Consider the following 18,452-nt stretch of genomic DNA (forward strand, 5'->3'; position numbering starts at 1 on the left):
TTTTTAAAATGAGGAAAGGTGATACCCTCTGTAAGGTGTGCTTGGTTTTTTTTTTTTTGGGGGGGGGGGGGTTTGGGTTTTTTTTGCTGTCTTTGTGCCGGTTGGGGAAATCTCTCCACTTCCTGTATCGTCACTGGATGACAGTAAGTGCAGTAAAACATCAGCAGGGACACAGATGGTAATAAAACCTTGACTGAGGTTGTAACCCTTCCCCACTGTCATAACTTGTTTTGGTTGGATTTAGAATGTAAGCATCTTGTCCTAACCCTATAAGAAGTACGTGTCCTCAAATTTATCTGTAATTCCACTTTTTCTCTCTCTTTAGGAGGAGTCACCACCTTTGTTGCGCTTTATGATTATGAGTCTCGCACAGAAACAGACTTATCGTTCAAAAAGGGAGACAGACTGCAAATCGTCAACAACACGTGAGTTAGCCCATATATACAGTATTATGCAAAAGTCTTAGGCAGGTGTGAAAAAAAATCTGTAAATGAAGTATGCTTTCAGAAATAGAGGTGTTAATAGTTTAGCTATCAATTAAAATGGAAAGTAAATGAAGAGAAATCCAAATCAATATTTGGTGTGGCTACCCTTCAAAGCGCATCAATCCTAGGTACACTTGCACACAGTTTTTGAAGGAATTTGACGGGTAGGTTGTTCCAAACATCTTGGAGAACTAACCACAGAGCTTCTGTGGATGTAGCCTGCCTCAAATCCTTCTGTCTCTTTATGTAATCCCTGACAGACTTTGTGATGTTGAGATCAGGGCTCTGTGGTGGCCAAACCATTACTTTCAGGCAGGGGCGGACTGACCATTTGGAAACTCGGGCACTGCCCGAGGGCCCGGGGTCAGTAGGGGTCATGAGATGCCCCTGGTACCTTTCTCATAGGCTTTTTTGAGTTTGGGCAAGGACACGGGCCCCATGATCCCCTATTACCTGGGGCCCCATGAGTTGTCAGTCCGCCCCTGCTTCCAGGACTTCTTGTTCTTCCTTACAATGAATATATTATTCACATTGGCTATATGTTTGGGGTTGTTGTCCTGCTGCAGAATACATTTTGGGCCAATCACACACCTCCCTGATGGTCTGGCATGATGCATAAGTATCTGCCTGTATTTCTCAGCATTGAGGACACCATTGATCTTGACCTAATCTCCAACTCCATTTGCAGAAATGCAGCCCCAAACCTGCAAAGAACCTCCACCATGCTTCATTGTTGCCAACAAACACATTACTGTGCTGCTCTCCAGCTCTTAGGTAAACAGCCAGATATTTCACATTTTGAGTCATCGGTCCAGATTACCTGCTGACATTTTTCTACACCCCAAGTTCCTTTATTTGCTTGCATAGTTAGGTTGCTCAGCTTTGTGTCCATGTCCTATGCATGAAAACGTAGGAACTGGGATTATCTGCAAAAATGTCCCATCCAGCCTTGCTGCCGGCAGCCTGTCAAACTCTGAGACCGACAGCCATACAAAAGTACAAACATTTAGAGTAGCATGCACAGGGATCAAAGCCCAGAAGGCAGAGCCGCTGTTGTCATTCAGTGACAGAGTTGTCAACCTACTATGCGTGCAGTTTCAGATGGCAATTTCCCTATCTGATGGACCTGATAAAAGGTAGCCCAATGGCCAACTTCATAAGCTACCATGGGAGGCTGCTGCTACTTTTTTTTGTCCGGAGTTCAACTTCAAATCACCAGTTGGAGATCTCCCCAATAGAATCCCTGAGAGATCTCAATGTGTCATAGGGTCTACATACCTGCTGTGGTCATTATGAAGGGTTTCCTCCTCCTTAGATATCACTTTTGGGTGAACTGATCCTTTAACTGTTGACTGGTCCAGTGGACGTGAAGCTTTCACAGTGTGACAGCTCACCAGTTTCGATCTCCTATTTGCAGTGTTTGGTACGCCTTCAGATAATTAGGCACACACAAACATTAAAAAGGAACACTATTGCAGGCCATAGATGGATCGAAAATCGGTCGTTCAATAGGCCAACGTTACCACCAACGGTAAAAAAAATCAGCCAATTTTCGTCCCGTCTACGGCCGGCATTTAATTACTTCTGTGCCCTGCAGAGAGCTCCGCTATTATATTTGACATTAAAAAGTATAGCGGTTACAACATTGTATCTATTTGTATCCATTTCAGATACAGATGTTTTTATTTGGATACATTGTTGCAACCGCAATACTTTTACATGTCAAATATAATAGCGATCTGGAATTCTTCTTCCTTCTTTCTTTTTTCTTCATCTTGTTTCTTCTTTTTTCTTCTTCTTTCTTTTTTTCCTTCTTCTTCTTCTTTCTTCCTCCCCCCCAATTTTTTTCCAAGTTTACAGATCAAAATCCAGAAAAATGGCCAACCAATTAACCCATTAACAGCGCGAAAATCGGCCGATTTCTTTTTTTTTTTTCACCCAAAAAATCAGCCGATTTTAACCCATCTATGGCCTGCATTAGTCTAGATCAGTGTTTCTCAACTCCAGTCCTCATGGACCCCCAACAGGTCATGTTTTCAGGATTTCCATTATTTTGCACAGGTGATTTGATCAGTTCATCTGAGGGAAATCCTGAAAACATGACCTGTTGGGGGTCCATGAGGACTGGAGTTGAGAAACACTGGTCTAGATGGAGATGGTTGGCCCAGTATTGCTAAGTAAATAAATGAGGGTGTAAATCCTGAAAAAAGCAGTGCTTTTGGTCACAAAGTAGTGACTTGAGAAACAACAATCTGCTTCTGGTTTATTATATACATTGTAAGCATTTCAACTAACTGCATTTCTTGCTTGCTTCTGTTTTTGTAGATAATAACTCGGGCATTGCATTAGTTTCCTCAAACCACAAATGAGAGGGTCTGCCTGCTTTGATCATATGATCAGCCACAGATTTAGAATGAGAAAAAACGGCTAGAAAAAAACCAGACGATCACATGGGCAGTGCAATTTAGGGGTGGTGTTCTTGTTTGTACACCAATGGTATAGTGGTGATGTCAGCCCTGACAGGTGTCTTCGGGACTACAGGACATCTTCTTACGGAGATTAGGATGGGGGAGGTGTTCTGTAATTCCTGAGAAGTTGTCAGGTAGAGCTGATGTCAGTGCAGCAGAGGCATTGTGTGCCTCTGGAAGGAAGTTAGGGGCTTACTAGATTTCTAGCAGATCAACTGATATTTTTCTGTACTTTCATTGTCTAAAGCAGGGGCCTCAAAATCGTCCAAACAAAGGGCCAGTTACTGTCCTTTGGACCTAAGGAGGCCCAGACTATTGGGAGTAAAAAAGGTCCTGACTTCTGCAGAACAAACAATGTCACATCTTTGGTATCACTGGGAGGAATAGCGCCCCATAGCTACTGTCATTGGGCCCCATCATTGGTGTCATTGGGAGGAATTGTGACCCGTCATTGGGAGGAATTGTGACCCGTCATTGGGAGGAATTGTGACCCGTCATTGGGAGGAATTGTGACCCGTCATTGGGAGTTTTTCTACCTTTTTAATTGTGTCAGTGGGTGGAATTCTGCCCCATTTTTTGTATCAGTGGAGAAAAATAGTGCCCCAAGGGCCAGATAAAAGTGGGCAAAGGGCCACAGTTTGAAGACCACTGGTCTAAAGCATGTATTTTCAAAGATGGTACCATACAATGCATATACATATTCTTAAACTGGCCATAGATTAATCGAAATTCAGCCAGCTCAGTTGGGACCAGCTGAATTTAGATGCATGTGTGGCCACTCCCGCTCAACAGAAGTCAGTCTAACTAGTGACTTCTTCCAAACCGGCTTGTTGGGAAACTTTTCATGATCAATGACTGCAGCCGCTGATCCTGATCAGTGTATTCTGACAGTAGGGACTCTCTGCACAGAGTCACAGTGGGAGGGGGGCTCCTCTATCCACTTTGCTTGTGTGGATGGAGTAATCCGTTTGTAGGGTTACTTTTAACATGTCTGTTTTCAGTAAATATGTTTACGTGCATACAAGATTGCATTCATTATTTACTAAAACAGATCAAAAAGGGAGCATTTTCAGCTTTTTTTTTTTTTTTGGTTGGTTTACTAAAAATGAGCATAGAGATTATGAATTGCCATTGTGATACCCGCCCCTGGTTTCTCTGTGTTAGCTTGCTCTTGCCTCTGTGCTGAGCTTGTCTGTCTGTCTCCAGCTCTCACAATCTCTCTTTGCTTCTGTCTCTGTCATCATTCCTGATCCTGAGTCTCTCTCTCTCTCTCACATGCTGCGTCCTAGGAGGCCGGATATCAGGTATGTGCTTGCTTACAACATTGGAATGTGTGATCACGTGTATGCATGCAATCTCTGGAGCTTTCATGTAACATCTACAGCGCAGACATCCTGTAAGTAAGATTTTGTCATTGTTCGCATCCACAGGGAAGGTGACTGGTGGCTGGCACGATCACTCAGCTCCGGGCAGACCGGTTACATTCCAAGCAACTACGTGGCTCCTTCCGACTCCATTCAGGCTGAAGAGTGAGTACTATGACACTGATATGATTCTAGCAAAATATTATAACCTCTTTAGATGTTAGATTAATTGGGATGTCTTTTGTTATCTTCAAACTGCAAAAGATCTTTTTTGAAAACATAAAGTTCACCTTTAAAAAAAACAATAACACACAAAATTTTGTAGGTTAAAAAAAAGTGCCTTTTATTAATTTTTTACACTGCTGCAAAGCTTTACACTCATGATCAGTGGATTGCGGGTGCAATGTCAGGCTGAAGACGCTCATTACAGATCCATACAGGCAGACAGTTAATGACGTTCAGGAAGAGTCCATGAACTACAAAAAGTTTGCCAAGATGGAAGATGGGACTTGTAGTTCACTAATTCACAGAACTTAATGAGTGAATGATGCGGCTGTGTGGGTGGCGGTTCGCACATCTCTGCTGTTTTAAAATGTAACAGCGGGTATGGGGAGAGGATCCCCTACCCGCTATTATAACGTGGATTTGTGGGGTGTGGGGGACTGCTCCAAAGTAACATGCTATGTGTTACACTCTAAATACAGGTGTAACACCTAAACTATGACAAAAGGTGAACTTCTCCTTTATACAAAATAAATATTCATGACTGAACTGGGCACACATGGATGAAAAATCTTGCATGATTTTATGGTTCAGCCTTCTAGTTTTCTTTAACAAGACACTTGAGGTTATTTACTAAAACTGGAGGGTGCAAAATCTGGTGCAACTCTGCATAATAACTAGTCCGCTTCCAGGTTTTATTATGAAAGCTTGACCACTACAATACCGGGCATTTTCATCCCCTTACAGCCCAGGCCAATTTTCAGCTTTCAGTGCTGTTGCACTTTGAATGCCAGGTGCTCGGTCTTGGTGGTATGTACCGTATTTTTCACTACATAAGACGCACTTTTTTCCCCCTAAAAAAGGGGGGAAAATGTCAGTGCGTCTTATGGAGCGAATATGGAGCGGCCGGTCCGGTATTTCCACCGCGGCCATGTCAGAATACTGGGCCGGCCGCTCCGCTCTGCAGCGGGGCCTTATGGAGATGACTGCTGACCTTTGGGGAGGTGGGGAGCGGGTACCTGAATTTGACAGGTACCCGCTCTTACTTCTTTGTTCTTTGATCTTACCTGTTCCTCTATCCAGCGGCGCGCTGTCTTCCGGCTTCTGTAGTGTGGGCACTGGGCATGACAGCCGGGTGCCAAGTGCGCATGCGCAAGAAGCGGTGCTTTTTGTGAATGGTAAGGCGGTACCTGGGACACATGACAGATCCCAGAAGCCGCCGGACCAATCACAAAGTGCAAGTGCTTCTCACTCATGCGCACTGGGCACCCGGCTGTCATGCCGAGCGCCATTACAGAAGCCGGGAAGACAGCGCGCGGCTGAATTGAGGAACAGGTAAGATCAAACAAAAACTCTGCGGAAGTAAGAGCGGGTACCTGTCAAATTCAGGTACCCGCTCCCCACCTCCCCTAAGGTCAGCAGTCATCTGTGCTGTCCGCAGTCTCTGGTCATCCCTGTGCTGTCCGCAGTCTCTGGTCATCCCTGTGCTGTCCGCAGTCTCTGGTCATCCCTGTGCTGTCCGCAGTCTCTGGTCATCCCTGTGCTGTCCGCAGTCTCTGGTCATCCCTGTGCTGTCCGCAGTCTCTGGTCATCCCTGTGCTGTCCGCAGTCTCTGGTCATCCCTGTGCTGTCCGCAGTCTCTGGTCATCCCTGTGCTGTCCGCAGTCTCTGGTCATCCCTGTGCTGTCCGCAGTCTCTGGTCATCCCTGTGCTGTCCGCAGTCTCTGGTCATCCCTGTGCTGTCCGCAGTCTCTGGTCATCTCCTGTACTGTCCGCAGTCTCTGGTCATCCCTGTGCTGTCCGCAGTCTCTGGTCATCCCTGTGCTGTCCGCAGTCTCTGGTCATCCCTGTGCTGTCCGCAGTCTCTGGTCATCCCTGTGCTGTCTGCAGTCTCTGGTCATCCCTGTGCTGTCCGCAGTCTCTGGTCATCCCTGTGCTGTCCGCAGTCTCTGGTCATCCCTGTGCTGTCCGCAGTCTCTGGTCATCCCTGTGCTGTCCGCAGTCTCTGGTCATCCCTGTGCTGTCCGCAGTCTCTGGTCATCTCCTGTACTGTCTGCAGTCCATTAGTTCAGAATTTTTTTTTTCCTGTTTTCTGCCTCTAAAACCTAGGTGCGTCTTATGGTCAGGTGTGTCTTATGGAGCGAAAAATACGGTAATCACCACTGGGGTTTATAATTGTTGCTAAACACTTGGAAAATAAATATACTGAAAATTTGGAGGAAAAACACATTTTTTTTTTCCTAGTTTCTGTTATAAAATCTAGCAAAGAAGTATTTTTCTTCTTCACTGATGAGGCAGCACTGGTGATCAGTGCCCTAATTATCAGTGTGAACAAAGTACTGACAGCATTACTGGGTAAAAGCTGTCCTTGACTGACACAGCGTGTGAGGAAAAGGCTGCCAATAACCGCAAACCTGTTTTTTTTTTTTGTTTTTTTTGTTTTTTTAATTGGACACAGCTGATCACATGGTAAAAGGCCGCAGTGATTGGCCTTTTACCGCGATCTGTGATCAGTCACAGAGCGCGTCCTAGGGGGTGTGCAAGGGGCAGGGTTCTGGGAAGGATGTTCATGGATGTCGTCCCAGAACTAGAGAGCCGCACTGTAGCCATCTTTCAGCTATATTGTGGTACTAAAGTGATTCATTAAACAAGCTAATTGGCTACCATGCACAGCTGCACCAGATTCTGAGTGCACCGGTTTTAGTAAATCTCTCCACTGTCGCCTTGATCATGCAAGACATAGAAATAATGTCTCAAATGGCATCCCTAGCCCCTATATACTTACCTTACCTGTGTTTTCTGCTTAAGCCTGAGTTCACACTGCATCAGAATCGCACCCCGTTCCTGCGAACCCATGCGGGTGTGTATGTTAACACCCCGAAATCGGTCCGCAAAACGCAGTGCGATGTGCAGAATCGGATCGCATAGGTGTGAATACCCATGCGATCTGATTCTAGTGTGGACCCAAAAAAGGTTCCTGTCCCTTTTTGGTGCGGGTTCGGTGTGGTTTGAGCCATACATAATGTATGGCTCCATTCGCACTGCACACAATTCGCATTCATTTCGTACAGGAATGCGGTGCTGTTCCTGTGCGAATCACATGCAATATACCGCACCGTATTAGTGTGAACCTAGCCTAAAGTGGTTCCTGGTTCCCCTCTTCATGCTGTGGTACCTCCCATCAGCCCTACATCACCATAGATCGCAGAAGTGACTTGGGGACCACTGGATGAAACCACTGAGCATGGGGTGGGGGAGTCCAACGCACTACGTGTAAGATTTTATAATTATGTTTTAGTGTTTTACAAACTTTATCTCACTACCATGTGTTGGCAGCAAGCTGGAAATCAGGACCGCTGCTCTCACACAAAGCAGTGTTCTGGATCTCCAGAAGTCTGACATGCCTCCTAGACACTGCTCCAATAGATAAATGTGGTCATAGGGCTTAATCATTGTCGACTGGAGCACTGTGTAGGAGTCCTGTAGATTAAAGCACTATGCAGAGCTGCACCAGATTTTGCACTCTCCAGTTGTAGTAAATAACCCCCTATGTACATGACTATATGCATAATGAAGAAGTCAAGGTAGTGCAGTATTAACAGATCCAACTTCATTGTAAAGTCGAGCGAGTATTCAAACCAGTCATGCCAGGGGGATTGTTTATCGGACTTTTCATTCAGCTGTTTCTCATCCATCCTGCCCTGTAGTACTAATATGCAATTGTATATAGTTGCTGCACTTCACTGTCATCTCTGCCCTCCACAGGTGGTATTTTGGGAAGATCACACGCAGGGAATCCGAGCGATTGTTGCTGAATCAGGAGAACCCACGAGGGACTTTCTTAGTGAGAGAGAGCGAGACCACCAAAGGTGAGGACTTCTTTTTTTTTTCTTTTTTTTTTTTTTACCTGTACAGTGACATTTCATCCAAACGTACTGGTAGTGGATCTCCAGGCAAATGGCCCAACACTTGAATTCCATACAATAGGTGAACTGTTTTACTTGGCAGATGATTTGTAGCTTGGTCCTGAATTTCAAACACCAATGCTATGCCACACTGCACAGCCAGGCAGATCACACACTTGTCTCCTTTCATGTTTCATCAGTACTTCCGGGTGTGTCCCTGCTCCAGCTTACTCACTGAATAATAATCCGCACCATCAGCTCTGTGCAATTAGTGATTTGAAGCAAGAACTATTGGTGAGATCTTCCTGGCTGTGTAGTGTGGTAGAGTTGTGAATTGCAAGACTGACTTGCCAGTATTTTGTTGGGAAAAACAATAAGCTTCTATTGTGTACTGAAATGTACAAAAAAAATGTTTTGGCTGGAGATGTGCATTAACCCCTTAGTGACAAAGGGTAAAACAAATCTTAATGCCTGAATACAATTTTGCAACTTTGACATGTGTTAGTAAAATCGTACATATCCAACTACTTTGTGCATCTAGGTGGATTATACCTTGTGGTGTTTTTTCAGGACAAATTGGGCTCTTTTGGCGGTAAATGGTAACAGATATTCCCTGATGGTGTTTTTGTGTTTTTGGCCCAAAATAATAGGACATTTTTTTTTGTAAATATAGTTGTATACAGGGGTGGACTGACAACTCATGGGGCCCCTGTATCCTTGCCCACACTCAAAGCATACCCAAAAAAGCCTATAAAAGGTACCACGGGCATCTCATGGGGCCCCCTACTGACCCCAGGCCCTCGGGCAGTGCCCGAATGCTCGAACTACCATAACCTACCACCAAAGACCTAAAATAAATTCTCCTGCTCCTGACGATCGCAGCGATACCACATACGTGTACGTTATTTGTTGTTTGTACCTGTAGTAAGACTCAGAACAATAGTACAGAACATTTTGACTTTTTTTTTTTTCCGATTTCCTACCCAAGAGATACTGACACTGATAATAATTCTAGTCAGATGGGTGCAGGGTGTTACCTTTTCATTTTTTGAGGGGGATATGATCAACATGTATAATACATAAGGGGGGATATGATCAACATGTATAATACATAAGGGGGGATATGATCAACATGTATAATACATAAGGGGGGATATGATCACCATGTATAATACATAAGGGGGATATGATCAACATGTATAATACATAGGGGGGATGTGATCTCCATGTATAATACATAAGGGGGGATATGATCACCATGTATAATACATAAGGGGGGATATGATCTCCATGTATAATACATAAGGGGGGATATGATCTCCATGTATAATATATAAGGGGGGATATGATCTCCATGTATAATATATAAGGGGGGATATGATCTCCATGTATAATACATAAGGGGGGATATGATCTCCATGTATAATACATAAGGGGGGATATGATCTCCATGTATAATATATAAGGGGGGATATGATCACCATGTATAATTCATAAGGGGGGATATGATCTCCATGTATAATACATAAGGGGGATATGATCAACATGTATAATACATAAGGGGGGATATGATCACCATGTATAATACATAAGGGGGGATATGATCTCCATGTATAATACATAAGGGGGGATATGATCAACATGTATAATACATAAGGGGGGATATGATCACCATGTATAATACATAAGGGGGGATATGATCTCCATGTATAATACATAAGGGGGGATATGATCACCATGTATAATACATAAGGGGGGATATGATCTCCATGTATAAATACATCAGTGGTTCATATAGTGAACTCGGTGTCGAGTTATTCACCCTGAGGTCATCACAGGGACAAGGGGGCACTCTTTATGTCTAGAGCAGGGGTGTCAAGCTGGAGGCCCTCCAGCTGTTGCAAAATGACAAGTCCCATCATGCCTCTACCTTTGGTAGTCACGCTTGTAACTGTCAATCTTGTAATGCCTTATGGGACTTTGGCAACAGCTGGAGGGCCGCCAATTTGACACCTCCGGCCTAGAGGAAAAGAGATTTAATCTCCAAATACCAAAAGTTTTCTTCACAGTAAGAGCTGTGAAAACTTAGAATAGGCTCCTTCAAGAGTTGGGTGACCACTGTGTCCTTTGGACACAGCTGATCACAGATCAAGGTAAAGGGCCAGCTACAGCTGCCCTTTACCATGTGATCAGCTGTGTCCAATCAGTCGATCCCATGTAAACAAACTTGCCGGTTATCGCCATTCCGTTCCTCACATGCTGTCACTGTGTGAGGAAAGGAGAGGCAATAACCAGCAAGGCTGACAGGACACATTTACACTGATAACCAGGGCACCGATCATCAGTGCAGCCTCATCAGTGCACATCGGTGCGGCCTCACTGGTGCCCATCACCACATATCCTTGAAGAAAAATTACTTATTTGCAAAATTTGTAACAGAAACTAAGTTTTTTTGTTTTGTTTTTTTTTTTTCTCAAACGTTTTTGGCCTTTTTTTTTTTCTTTTTAAGCAAAAAATATAAACCTGGTGGTGATTAAATATCACCAAAAGAAAGCGCGGTCTAAAAAAAAAGATAAAAATGTCATATGGGTACGGTTTTGAATGATTGTGCACTTGTCATTCAAAGTGCAACAACTCTGAAAGCTGAAAATTGGGCTGGGCAGGAAGGGGGTGAAAGTGTGCGGTATTGAAGTAGTTAACCCTCTCCCCCCAGACTGACAGTGCTTTTGTCCAAAGATGTCTCTGTTGCTCCTCCATCCAGAATGGAGTCACCCAATGACAAGAAGTGTGTACCGTATTTTTCGCTCCATAAGACGCACCTGACCATAAGACGCACCTAGGTTTTAGAGGTGAAAAACAAGAAAAAAAAATATTCTGAACCAATGGACTGCAGACATAGTACAGGGGATGACCAGAGACTGCGGACACAGTACAGGAGATGACCAGAGACTGCAGACATAGTACAGGGATGACCAGAGACTGCGGACAAAGTACAGGGGATGACCAGAGACTGCGGACACAGTACAGGAGATGACCAGAGACTGCAGACAGTACAGGAGATGACCAGAGACTGCGGACATAGTACAGGGGATGACCAGAGACTGCGGACACAGTACAGGAGATGACCAGAGACTGCAGACATAGTACAGGAGATGACCAGAGACTGCGGACAAAGTACAGGGGATGACCAAGAGACTGCGGACATAGTACAGGAGATGACCAGAGACTGCAGAAACAGTACAGGAGATGACCAGAGACTGCGGACACAGTACAGGAGATGACCAGAGACTGCGGACACAGTACAGGAGATGACCAGGGACTGCGGACACAGTGCAGGAGATGACCAGAGACTGCGGACACAGTGCAGGAGATGACCAGGGACTGCAGACATAGTACAGGAGATGACCAGAGACTGCGGACACAGTGCAGGGAATGACCAGAGACTGCGGACAGTGCAGGGGATGACCAGAGACTGCGGACAGTGCAGGGAATGACCAGAGACTGCGGACAGTGCAGGGAATGACCAGAGACTGCGGACAGTACAGGGAATGACCAGAGACTGCAGACAGTACAGGGGATGACCAGAGACTGCGGACAGTGCAGGGAATGACCAGAGACTGCGGACAGTACAGGGAATGACCAGAGACTGCGGACAGTACAGGGAATGACCAGAGACTGCAGACAGTACAGGGGATGACCAGAGACTGCGGACAGTGCAGGGAATGACCAGAGACTGCAGACAGTGCAGGGAATGACCAGAGACTGCGGACAGAGCAGGGAATGACCAGAGACTGCAGACAGTGAAGGGGATGACCAGAGACTGCTGACCTTTGGGGAGGGAGGGGGAGCGGGTACCTGAATTTGACAGGTACCCGCTCCCACTTCCGCGGAGTTGCCTTCCCTCTTCTTCCCGGGCCGGCTTCTGTGACAGCCGGGTGCCCACTGCGCAGGTGCAAGAAGCGCTTCGCTTTGTGAATGGCCCGGCGCCTTCTGTGACCTTTCATGTGTCCCAGAAGACACCGGATCATTCACAAAGCGCAGCACATGCGCAGTGGGCACCCGGCTGTCACAGAAGCCAGCGCGGGAAGACTGTGCAGCGCTGGAGCGAGGAACAGGTAAGGCCCTGCAGGAGAGAACAGCTGAGCGGCCGGCCCGGTATTCTGACATGGTGGCGGCAGAAATACCGGACCGGCCGCTTTACATTCGCTCCATAAGACGCACTGACATTTTCCACCCTTTTTGGGGGGGAAAAAAGTGCGTCTTATGGTGCGAAAAATACGGTAATTTGCAGGATCACCAGGTGAAAATAAAGGGAGGAAAAAAGCCTGCAAAAGAAAACCAATGCAGCCACCATATTAAGGATTAGAAGAATACACTATACAACCCGAATAGCAAAAGTATTTAAAATATAACTAAACTGTCTTTTTAAAAGTGGTGGCTGAATTAGTTTTCACTTTTCAGGCTTGGAATCAGCCCCTGCTTAAAGTGAGTGTAGTCCCTTACATATACCTGGTGAAGTGACTGGCCTCAGGTGGTGCACAGAGATGAAACCAATCCTCCTACATATGTTGTTTAGTTATCTGCAGTCTTCTCTTCATGTAAAGTGCAGAATGTATAAGGTTGTCTGAGATTTCAGAAAAAAGGGGGCAGAGAGATGACAGCACAGTGGCTAACACTTGGCAGTACTAGGGTCGTTGGTTCAAATCCCAACCACGGCACCACCTGCTTGGAGTTTTCAGGTTCTCCCTGTGCCTGCGTGGGTTTTCTCCGGGTACTCCGGTTTCCTCCCACACTCCAAAGACATGCTGATAGGTTAATTGGATCCTGTCTAAATTGTCCCTAGTATGTGTATGCAGGGGCGGACTGACAACTCATGGGGCCCCCGGGCAATAAGGGATCATGGGGCCCCTGTGTCCTCGCCCACATTCACACCACACCCAAAAAAGCCTATGAAAGGTACCAGGGACATTTCATGGGGCCCCCTACTGACCCGAGTTCCCCAATGGTCAGTCCGCCCCTGTGTGTATGTATGAATGTAAGGGACCTTCGATTGTATGCCCCTTGAGGGTTAGGGACTGATGTGAATGTACAATATATATGTAGAGTGCTGCCTAAATTGACGGCATTATATAAGTACCTGAAATAAATAAATATAAGATGTGTTTTGGGTATAATACCGCTTTAAGCCCGTATAGGCGTGGTGATGGTTTGTGGTTCCTTCACTTTGCCCGCTATCGTTGCTCTTTGCGCTTCCTTATACAATAATGTTTTGTGACGGAATCGGAATTCCAGAGTCGTGTAGTATAGAGGGTATACATGGTGTGTAGTGACAGGGAGGGAAGGCTGTGTCTGTGTCTGGATTCTCTTTTCTCTCCCGCTCTGGTTCTCTCCATACATCCCCCTCCCTCCTCTGTCAGGCCACCTTTGGCAGTGAAGGGAGGGGGAAACATTTCAGGGGGGGAGCAGCGGCAATAAGTGGGTCAGTGAGATAAATATTCGTGTAACCCGTAGCAACCAGAAGCGATGTGTGTGCCGGAGGCCTCAGGGCTCCTCTTGTGTGTGGAGCTGGGAGGATGGATGCTGTGCATAGTCTCCCCGTCCTGATGTGTTCCTTTTCATTCCACAGTAATGGAAGCCACAGGCAGGCCCGGAGCCGGCGGCTATGTCTTTTCCAAGTCTAATTTCTCTTCATATCTTCACACAAGCCTGTTTATTTTGTTCCTGTGTCACTTCATTGCCTCCAGCTCTGTCTGAAGTTGTTACCTCATCCTAATGCTGTTTTTCTACAAACAAAGCAGACCTGTCTCACCCACAATGCACTTCCTGCTCCTTTTTTTTAATATAATGGTTGCGTGGCATATTGTGTTCTCCATCTGAACTGCTTGTGTTCTCACATCCGTTGCACGTTGGTGTCTGTGTACTCTAAACACCACAAAAATAGAAAACTTTCAGTACTTACTGTACCTATCTCCTCATACTCCACAAATCAACATACAAAACGTGACACGCCACTTTATTTTTTTATTATATCCACTTTTCTGGCACTGATTTTTTTAACTGTAACAATCAGTATTTTTTGCTAGAAAATTTCTTAGAACTCCCAAATGTTATATAATTCTTAAGAGCAGAGGCACTAGAGAATAAAATGGGCGTTGCAATTTTTGTGCGTCACACAGTATTTGCGCAGCGGTTTTTCAAATGCAATTTTTCCAGGACAAATACACTTTTTTATTTTTTTAATGCAAAACACAATGCATAATCTATTTTTTGGTAAAATATAAAATATTATGTTATGCCAAGTATATAGATATCAAACCTGTCACTTAAAATTGTGCATGCCCATGCAACGGTAATAAACGGCGAAAATGTTACTACTCATAGGTGACACGTTGTAAATCTAAACTGTAACCTGTAAAAGATTTTAGAGGAGTTCTGGTGCTAGAATTACTGCCCATGACCTGAAGTTCGCAGTGATACCTCACATGTGTGGGACAATCATGACCTGATGTTCGCAGTGATACCTCACATGTGTGGGACAATCATGACCTGATGTTCGCAGTGATACCTCACATGTGTGGGACAATCATGACCTGATGTTCGCAGTGATACCTCACATGTGTGGGACAATCATGACCTGATGTTCGCAGTGATACCTCACATGTGTGGGACAATCATGACCTGATGTTCGCAATGATACTTCACATGTGTGGGACAATCATGACCTGAAGTTTGCAGTGATACCTCACATGTGTGGGACATGCATGACCTGAAGTTCGCAGTGATACCTCACATGTGTGGGACAATCATGACCTGAAGTTCACAGTGATACCTCACATGTGTGGGACAATCATGACCTGATGTTCGCAGTGATACCTCACATGTGTGGGACAATCATGACCTGATGTTCGCAGTGATACCTCACATGTGTGGGACAATCATGACCTGATGTTCGCAATGATACTTCACATGTGTGGGACAATCATGACCTGAAGTTTGCAGTGATACCTCACATGTGTGGGACATTCATGACCTGAAGTTCGCAGTGATACCTCACATGTGTGGGACAATCATGACCTGAAGTTCACAGTGATAGCTCACATGTGTGGGACAATCATGACCTGAAGTTCACAGTGATAGCTCACATGTGTGGGACAATCATGACCTGACGTTCACAGTGATACCTCACGTGTGGGACAATCATGACCTGAAGTTCACAGTGATACCTCACATGTGTGGGACAATCATGACCTGAAGTTCGCAGTGATACCTCACATGTGTGGGACATTCATGACCTGAAGTTCGCAGTGATACCTCACATGTGTGGGACAATCATGACCTGAAGTTCACAGTGATACCTCACATGTGTGGGACAATCATGACCTGAAGTTTGCAGTGATACCTCACATGTGTGGGACATTCATGACCTGAAGTTCGCAGTGATACCTCACGTGTGGGACAATCATGTACGTCACTGGTGGTCAAGTTGATATTCAGTTGTGAGGCATTGCCTTGCGCAGCACTGTGATTAAAGCCTGAGTAAACGTGATCCTCTAACAAAGGTGAGATTCAACATAACTAGCCCTAAAAATGTCCCCTCCCCCCTCCTAATACCTATGCTGACTAACCTGTGTAAGACCTATACACAGTACTTGCCTCTTTTCAGCCTCCTTCAATACGGTCACATGGTTACCCTTAACAGCCAGCGGCAGCTGCAAGGGAGAGGAGAGAGTGCTCAACATTGGCTTGGAATTCCAGGCGTAGTGACTTCCCCCATAGGCTCCCATGTCCCAGCCATTGTCGGTGCCCCCTCCTTTCCCATGCAGCCACTGCTGGTTGACACAAGGGAGCGGGTTCACGTGATTGGTCAGCCAGCAAATAGGTCAGTCAGCATAGGATGGAGAGGAGATGTTTTTTTAGTACTGGTTTGGTTTAGGCCACAATTTTACTATAAAGGACATGTTCACCTTTGTACTAAAATTTACTATGTAATAAAGGGGCCCCGGGATTTTATAAAACATTGTTCAATTGAAAGGGCCGTCTTTGTGTGCACAGGTGGTCCATGCAGCCTGCGTGCCCTCTGATCCATGCAACGCCCTGCACAAAAGTACCCTCAAGGATGTGCTTGGAGATCCTTGTGGAATCAACGTTCTATTGAAACGTCCACATGAGGCACCTTGGTGGATATCTCTCAATGGAAGTTCTCTTGCCAGACTTCAGGGAAGCCACCCTTGGCCTACAGGAGAATCATCATATGTATGAGGCCTAGATGATTCTCCTGCAGGCCAAGGGTGGCCTCCCTGAAGTCTGGCAAGAGAACTTCCATTGAGAGATATGCACCAAGGTGCCTCATGTGGACGTTTCAGTAGAACGTTGATTTGTTCATTGCCATTATATCTGTTCGTCTCATGACTGTGTATAGAAACACTTTTTTCTTCTCTGATAATTATCATTATAATTAATATGTATTGCATTATAGGCTCTGAATTAAATCCTTGGCATGTTAATTATAACCTTGCTGTTTGTTACAACGTCAATAAAAATTTGGTGAAAGGAAATATCTGCCTGTGCAGAATCTGACATGAGAAATCCTGGCGCCAGCGTATAAGGTGTGCCCCCAGTATCTAAGGAACCAGCGCTCTCCCTTTGACAAACGACCACACATGCACAGTGCACACTTCCATCAGCACATGCCCTGTTGGATGTCAGAAGGAGAGCCCTCATTCCATAGATGTGGGGGGCACACCTTAGATGCTGTTGCTTTCTCTAGTGATTTGTAGCTACAGAGTCAATGTTGTAACTAGCTACAGTACTTCTCCCTGAAGCTGCAATTTTCTTGTTCAATACGTTTTATTAAATTTTTGACAAATGCAAGGTAAATAAAGCCCATCTCCAGGCCAAACAAAAGTTTTGCCACGCAGTGGGGCTGTGCCTGCAATAGACGGGTCAACTGCTCATTTTGTCTGTGGGTGAGGAGAAAGCTTATACTCGCCCGGTCTTTCGTTCCACTGGAAAACAGCCTTTCCCCTACGACCGAGCGATGGACTGTTCCTGGCCTAATGAGCCTGCTCTGGGCTTGATGACATCAAGGAACAGTCCACAACTCAGTAGTGCGGGGGTGCCAGACCGGTCTTGTACTGGAAAAATCAGAGGATTAGGTAAGTATATCTCCTTTCTCTTCTCCCCTGTACAAAACAATCAGTTAACCCTTGTAGTGCACACACGGCCCTGCTGCATGGGAAAATGTTTAGTTTTTTTGTTTTGTGTTTTTTTTTGGCCAAAGATGGGCTTTATTATAGATAAGTAAATTTACAATCTCCGTTTAAAGGTACAATGTCAATATAAGGTCCACAGATCAATTATAGAGCATAAAAATATTGCATGACCCCTTTAAAACGATGCAGAATGAGAATTTTGGGATCTATACCATGTGCTAATCTGTTTTTGATACTGCTTTACATATGTAGGACCTAAAGCTGACCATGCACTATACAATCTGATTGTACAATCACTGCACATTCTTCTTTACAGTTACTCAAACATTCTATTCAAGTAGTATCAAATCAGACAGTCCCTTGCACTACATAGTTAATGGTAGATATAATGGAGATTGTACAATAAGATGGTACAGTGTGGTCACCTTTAGAGTGGCCTGTAAGGAGCCCAAAGTAGCTTTGGCATAATAGTTATATCTTCACTTCCTAAAATAAATATAAGAGCACAGGAGAGGGATTTAGAAGGTTAGTAGGTTAAACTGTGGAAGGTCCATCAAAGCTGGCCACTGACTGATCAAAATTTAGCCAGTTCAGCTGGGACCAGCTAAATTTTGATCCATTTAAGTATTTTCCTGATCTCTTTCTGTTAAATGGGAATTTTGGAAAATTTTAACTCAATCAATGGCTGCAGCCAATCAGCTGCAGGGCTGATCGGTGTATTCTGACAGCCAAGAAGTCCCTGCTGTCAGAATACAGTAGCAAAGTGGGGAAGGTTCCTCCATCCACCTTGCTTGTG

At 45.1% G+C, this 18,452-nt stretch overlaps 1 protein-coding gene across 2 annotated transcripts in view; it reads left to right on the plus strand.

Annotated features, from left to right (window-relative positions):
* Positions 1–18,452, plus strand: part of SRC (SRC proto-oncogene, non-receptor tyrosine kinase) — a 92,755-nt gene that overhangs the window by 49,513 nt on the left and 24,790 nt on the right. The window contains exons 3-6 of one of the 2 annotated variants that reach the window (XM_089673358.1): positions 326–425; positions 4,243–4,257; positions 4,384–4,482; positions 8,305–8,408. In XM_089673358.1, coding sequence (XP_089529484.1) covers positions 326–425; positions 4,243–4,257; positions 4,384–4,482; positions 8,305–8,408 — 318 coding nt within the window. The remainder of the gene's footprint in view (positions 1–325; positions 426–4,242; positions 4,258–4,383; positions 4,483–8,304; positions 8,409–18,452) is intronic. The other variant, XM_089673359.1, reaches the window with a different exon arrangement.

This window comes from Staurois parvus, unplaced genomic scaffold, assembly GCF_062004578.1.
Source record: "Staurois parvus isolate SC_StPar_1 unplaced genomic scaffold, SC_StPar_1.0 ptg000137l, whole genome shotgun sequence".
NCBI classification, from domain to species: domain Eukaryota; kingdom Metazoa; phylum Chordata; class Amphibia; order Anura; family Ranidae; genus Staurois; species Staurois parvus.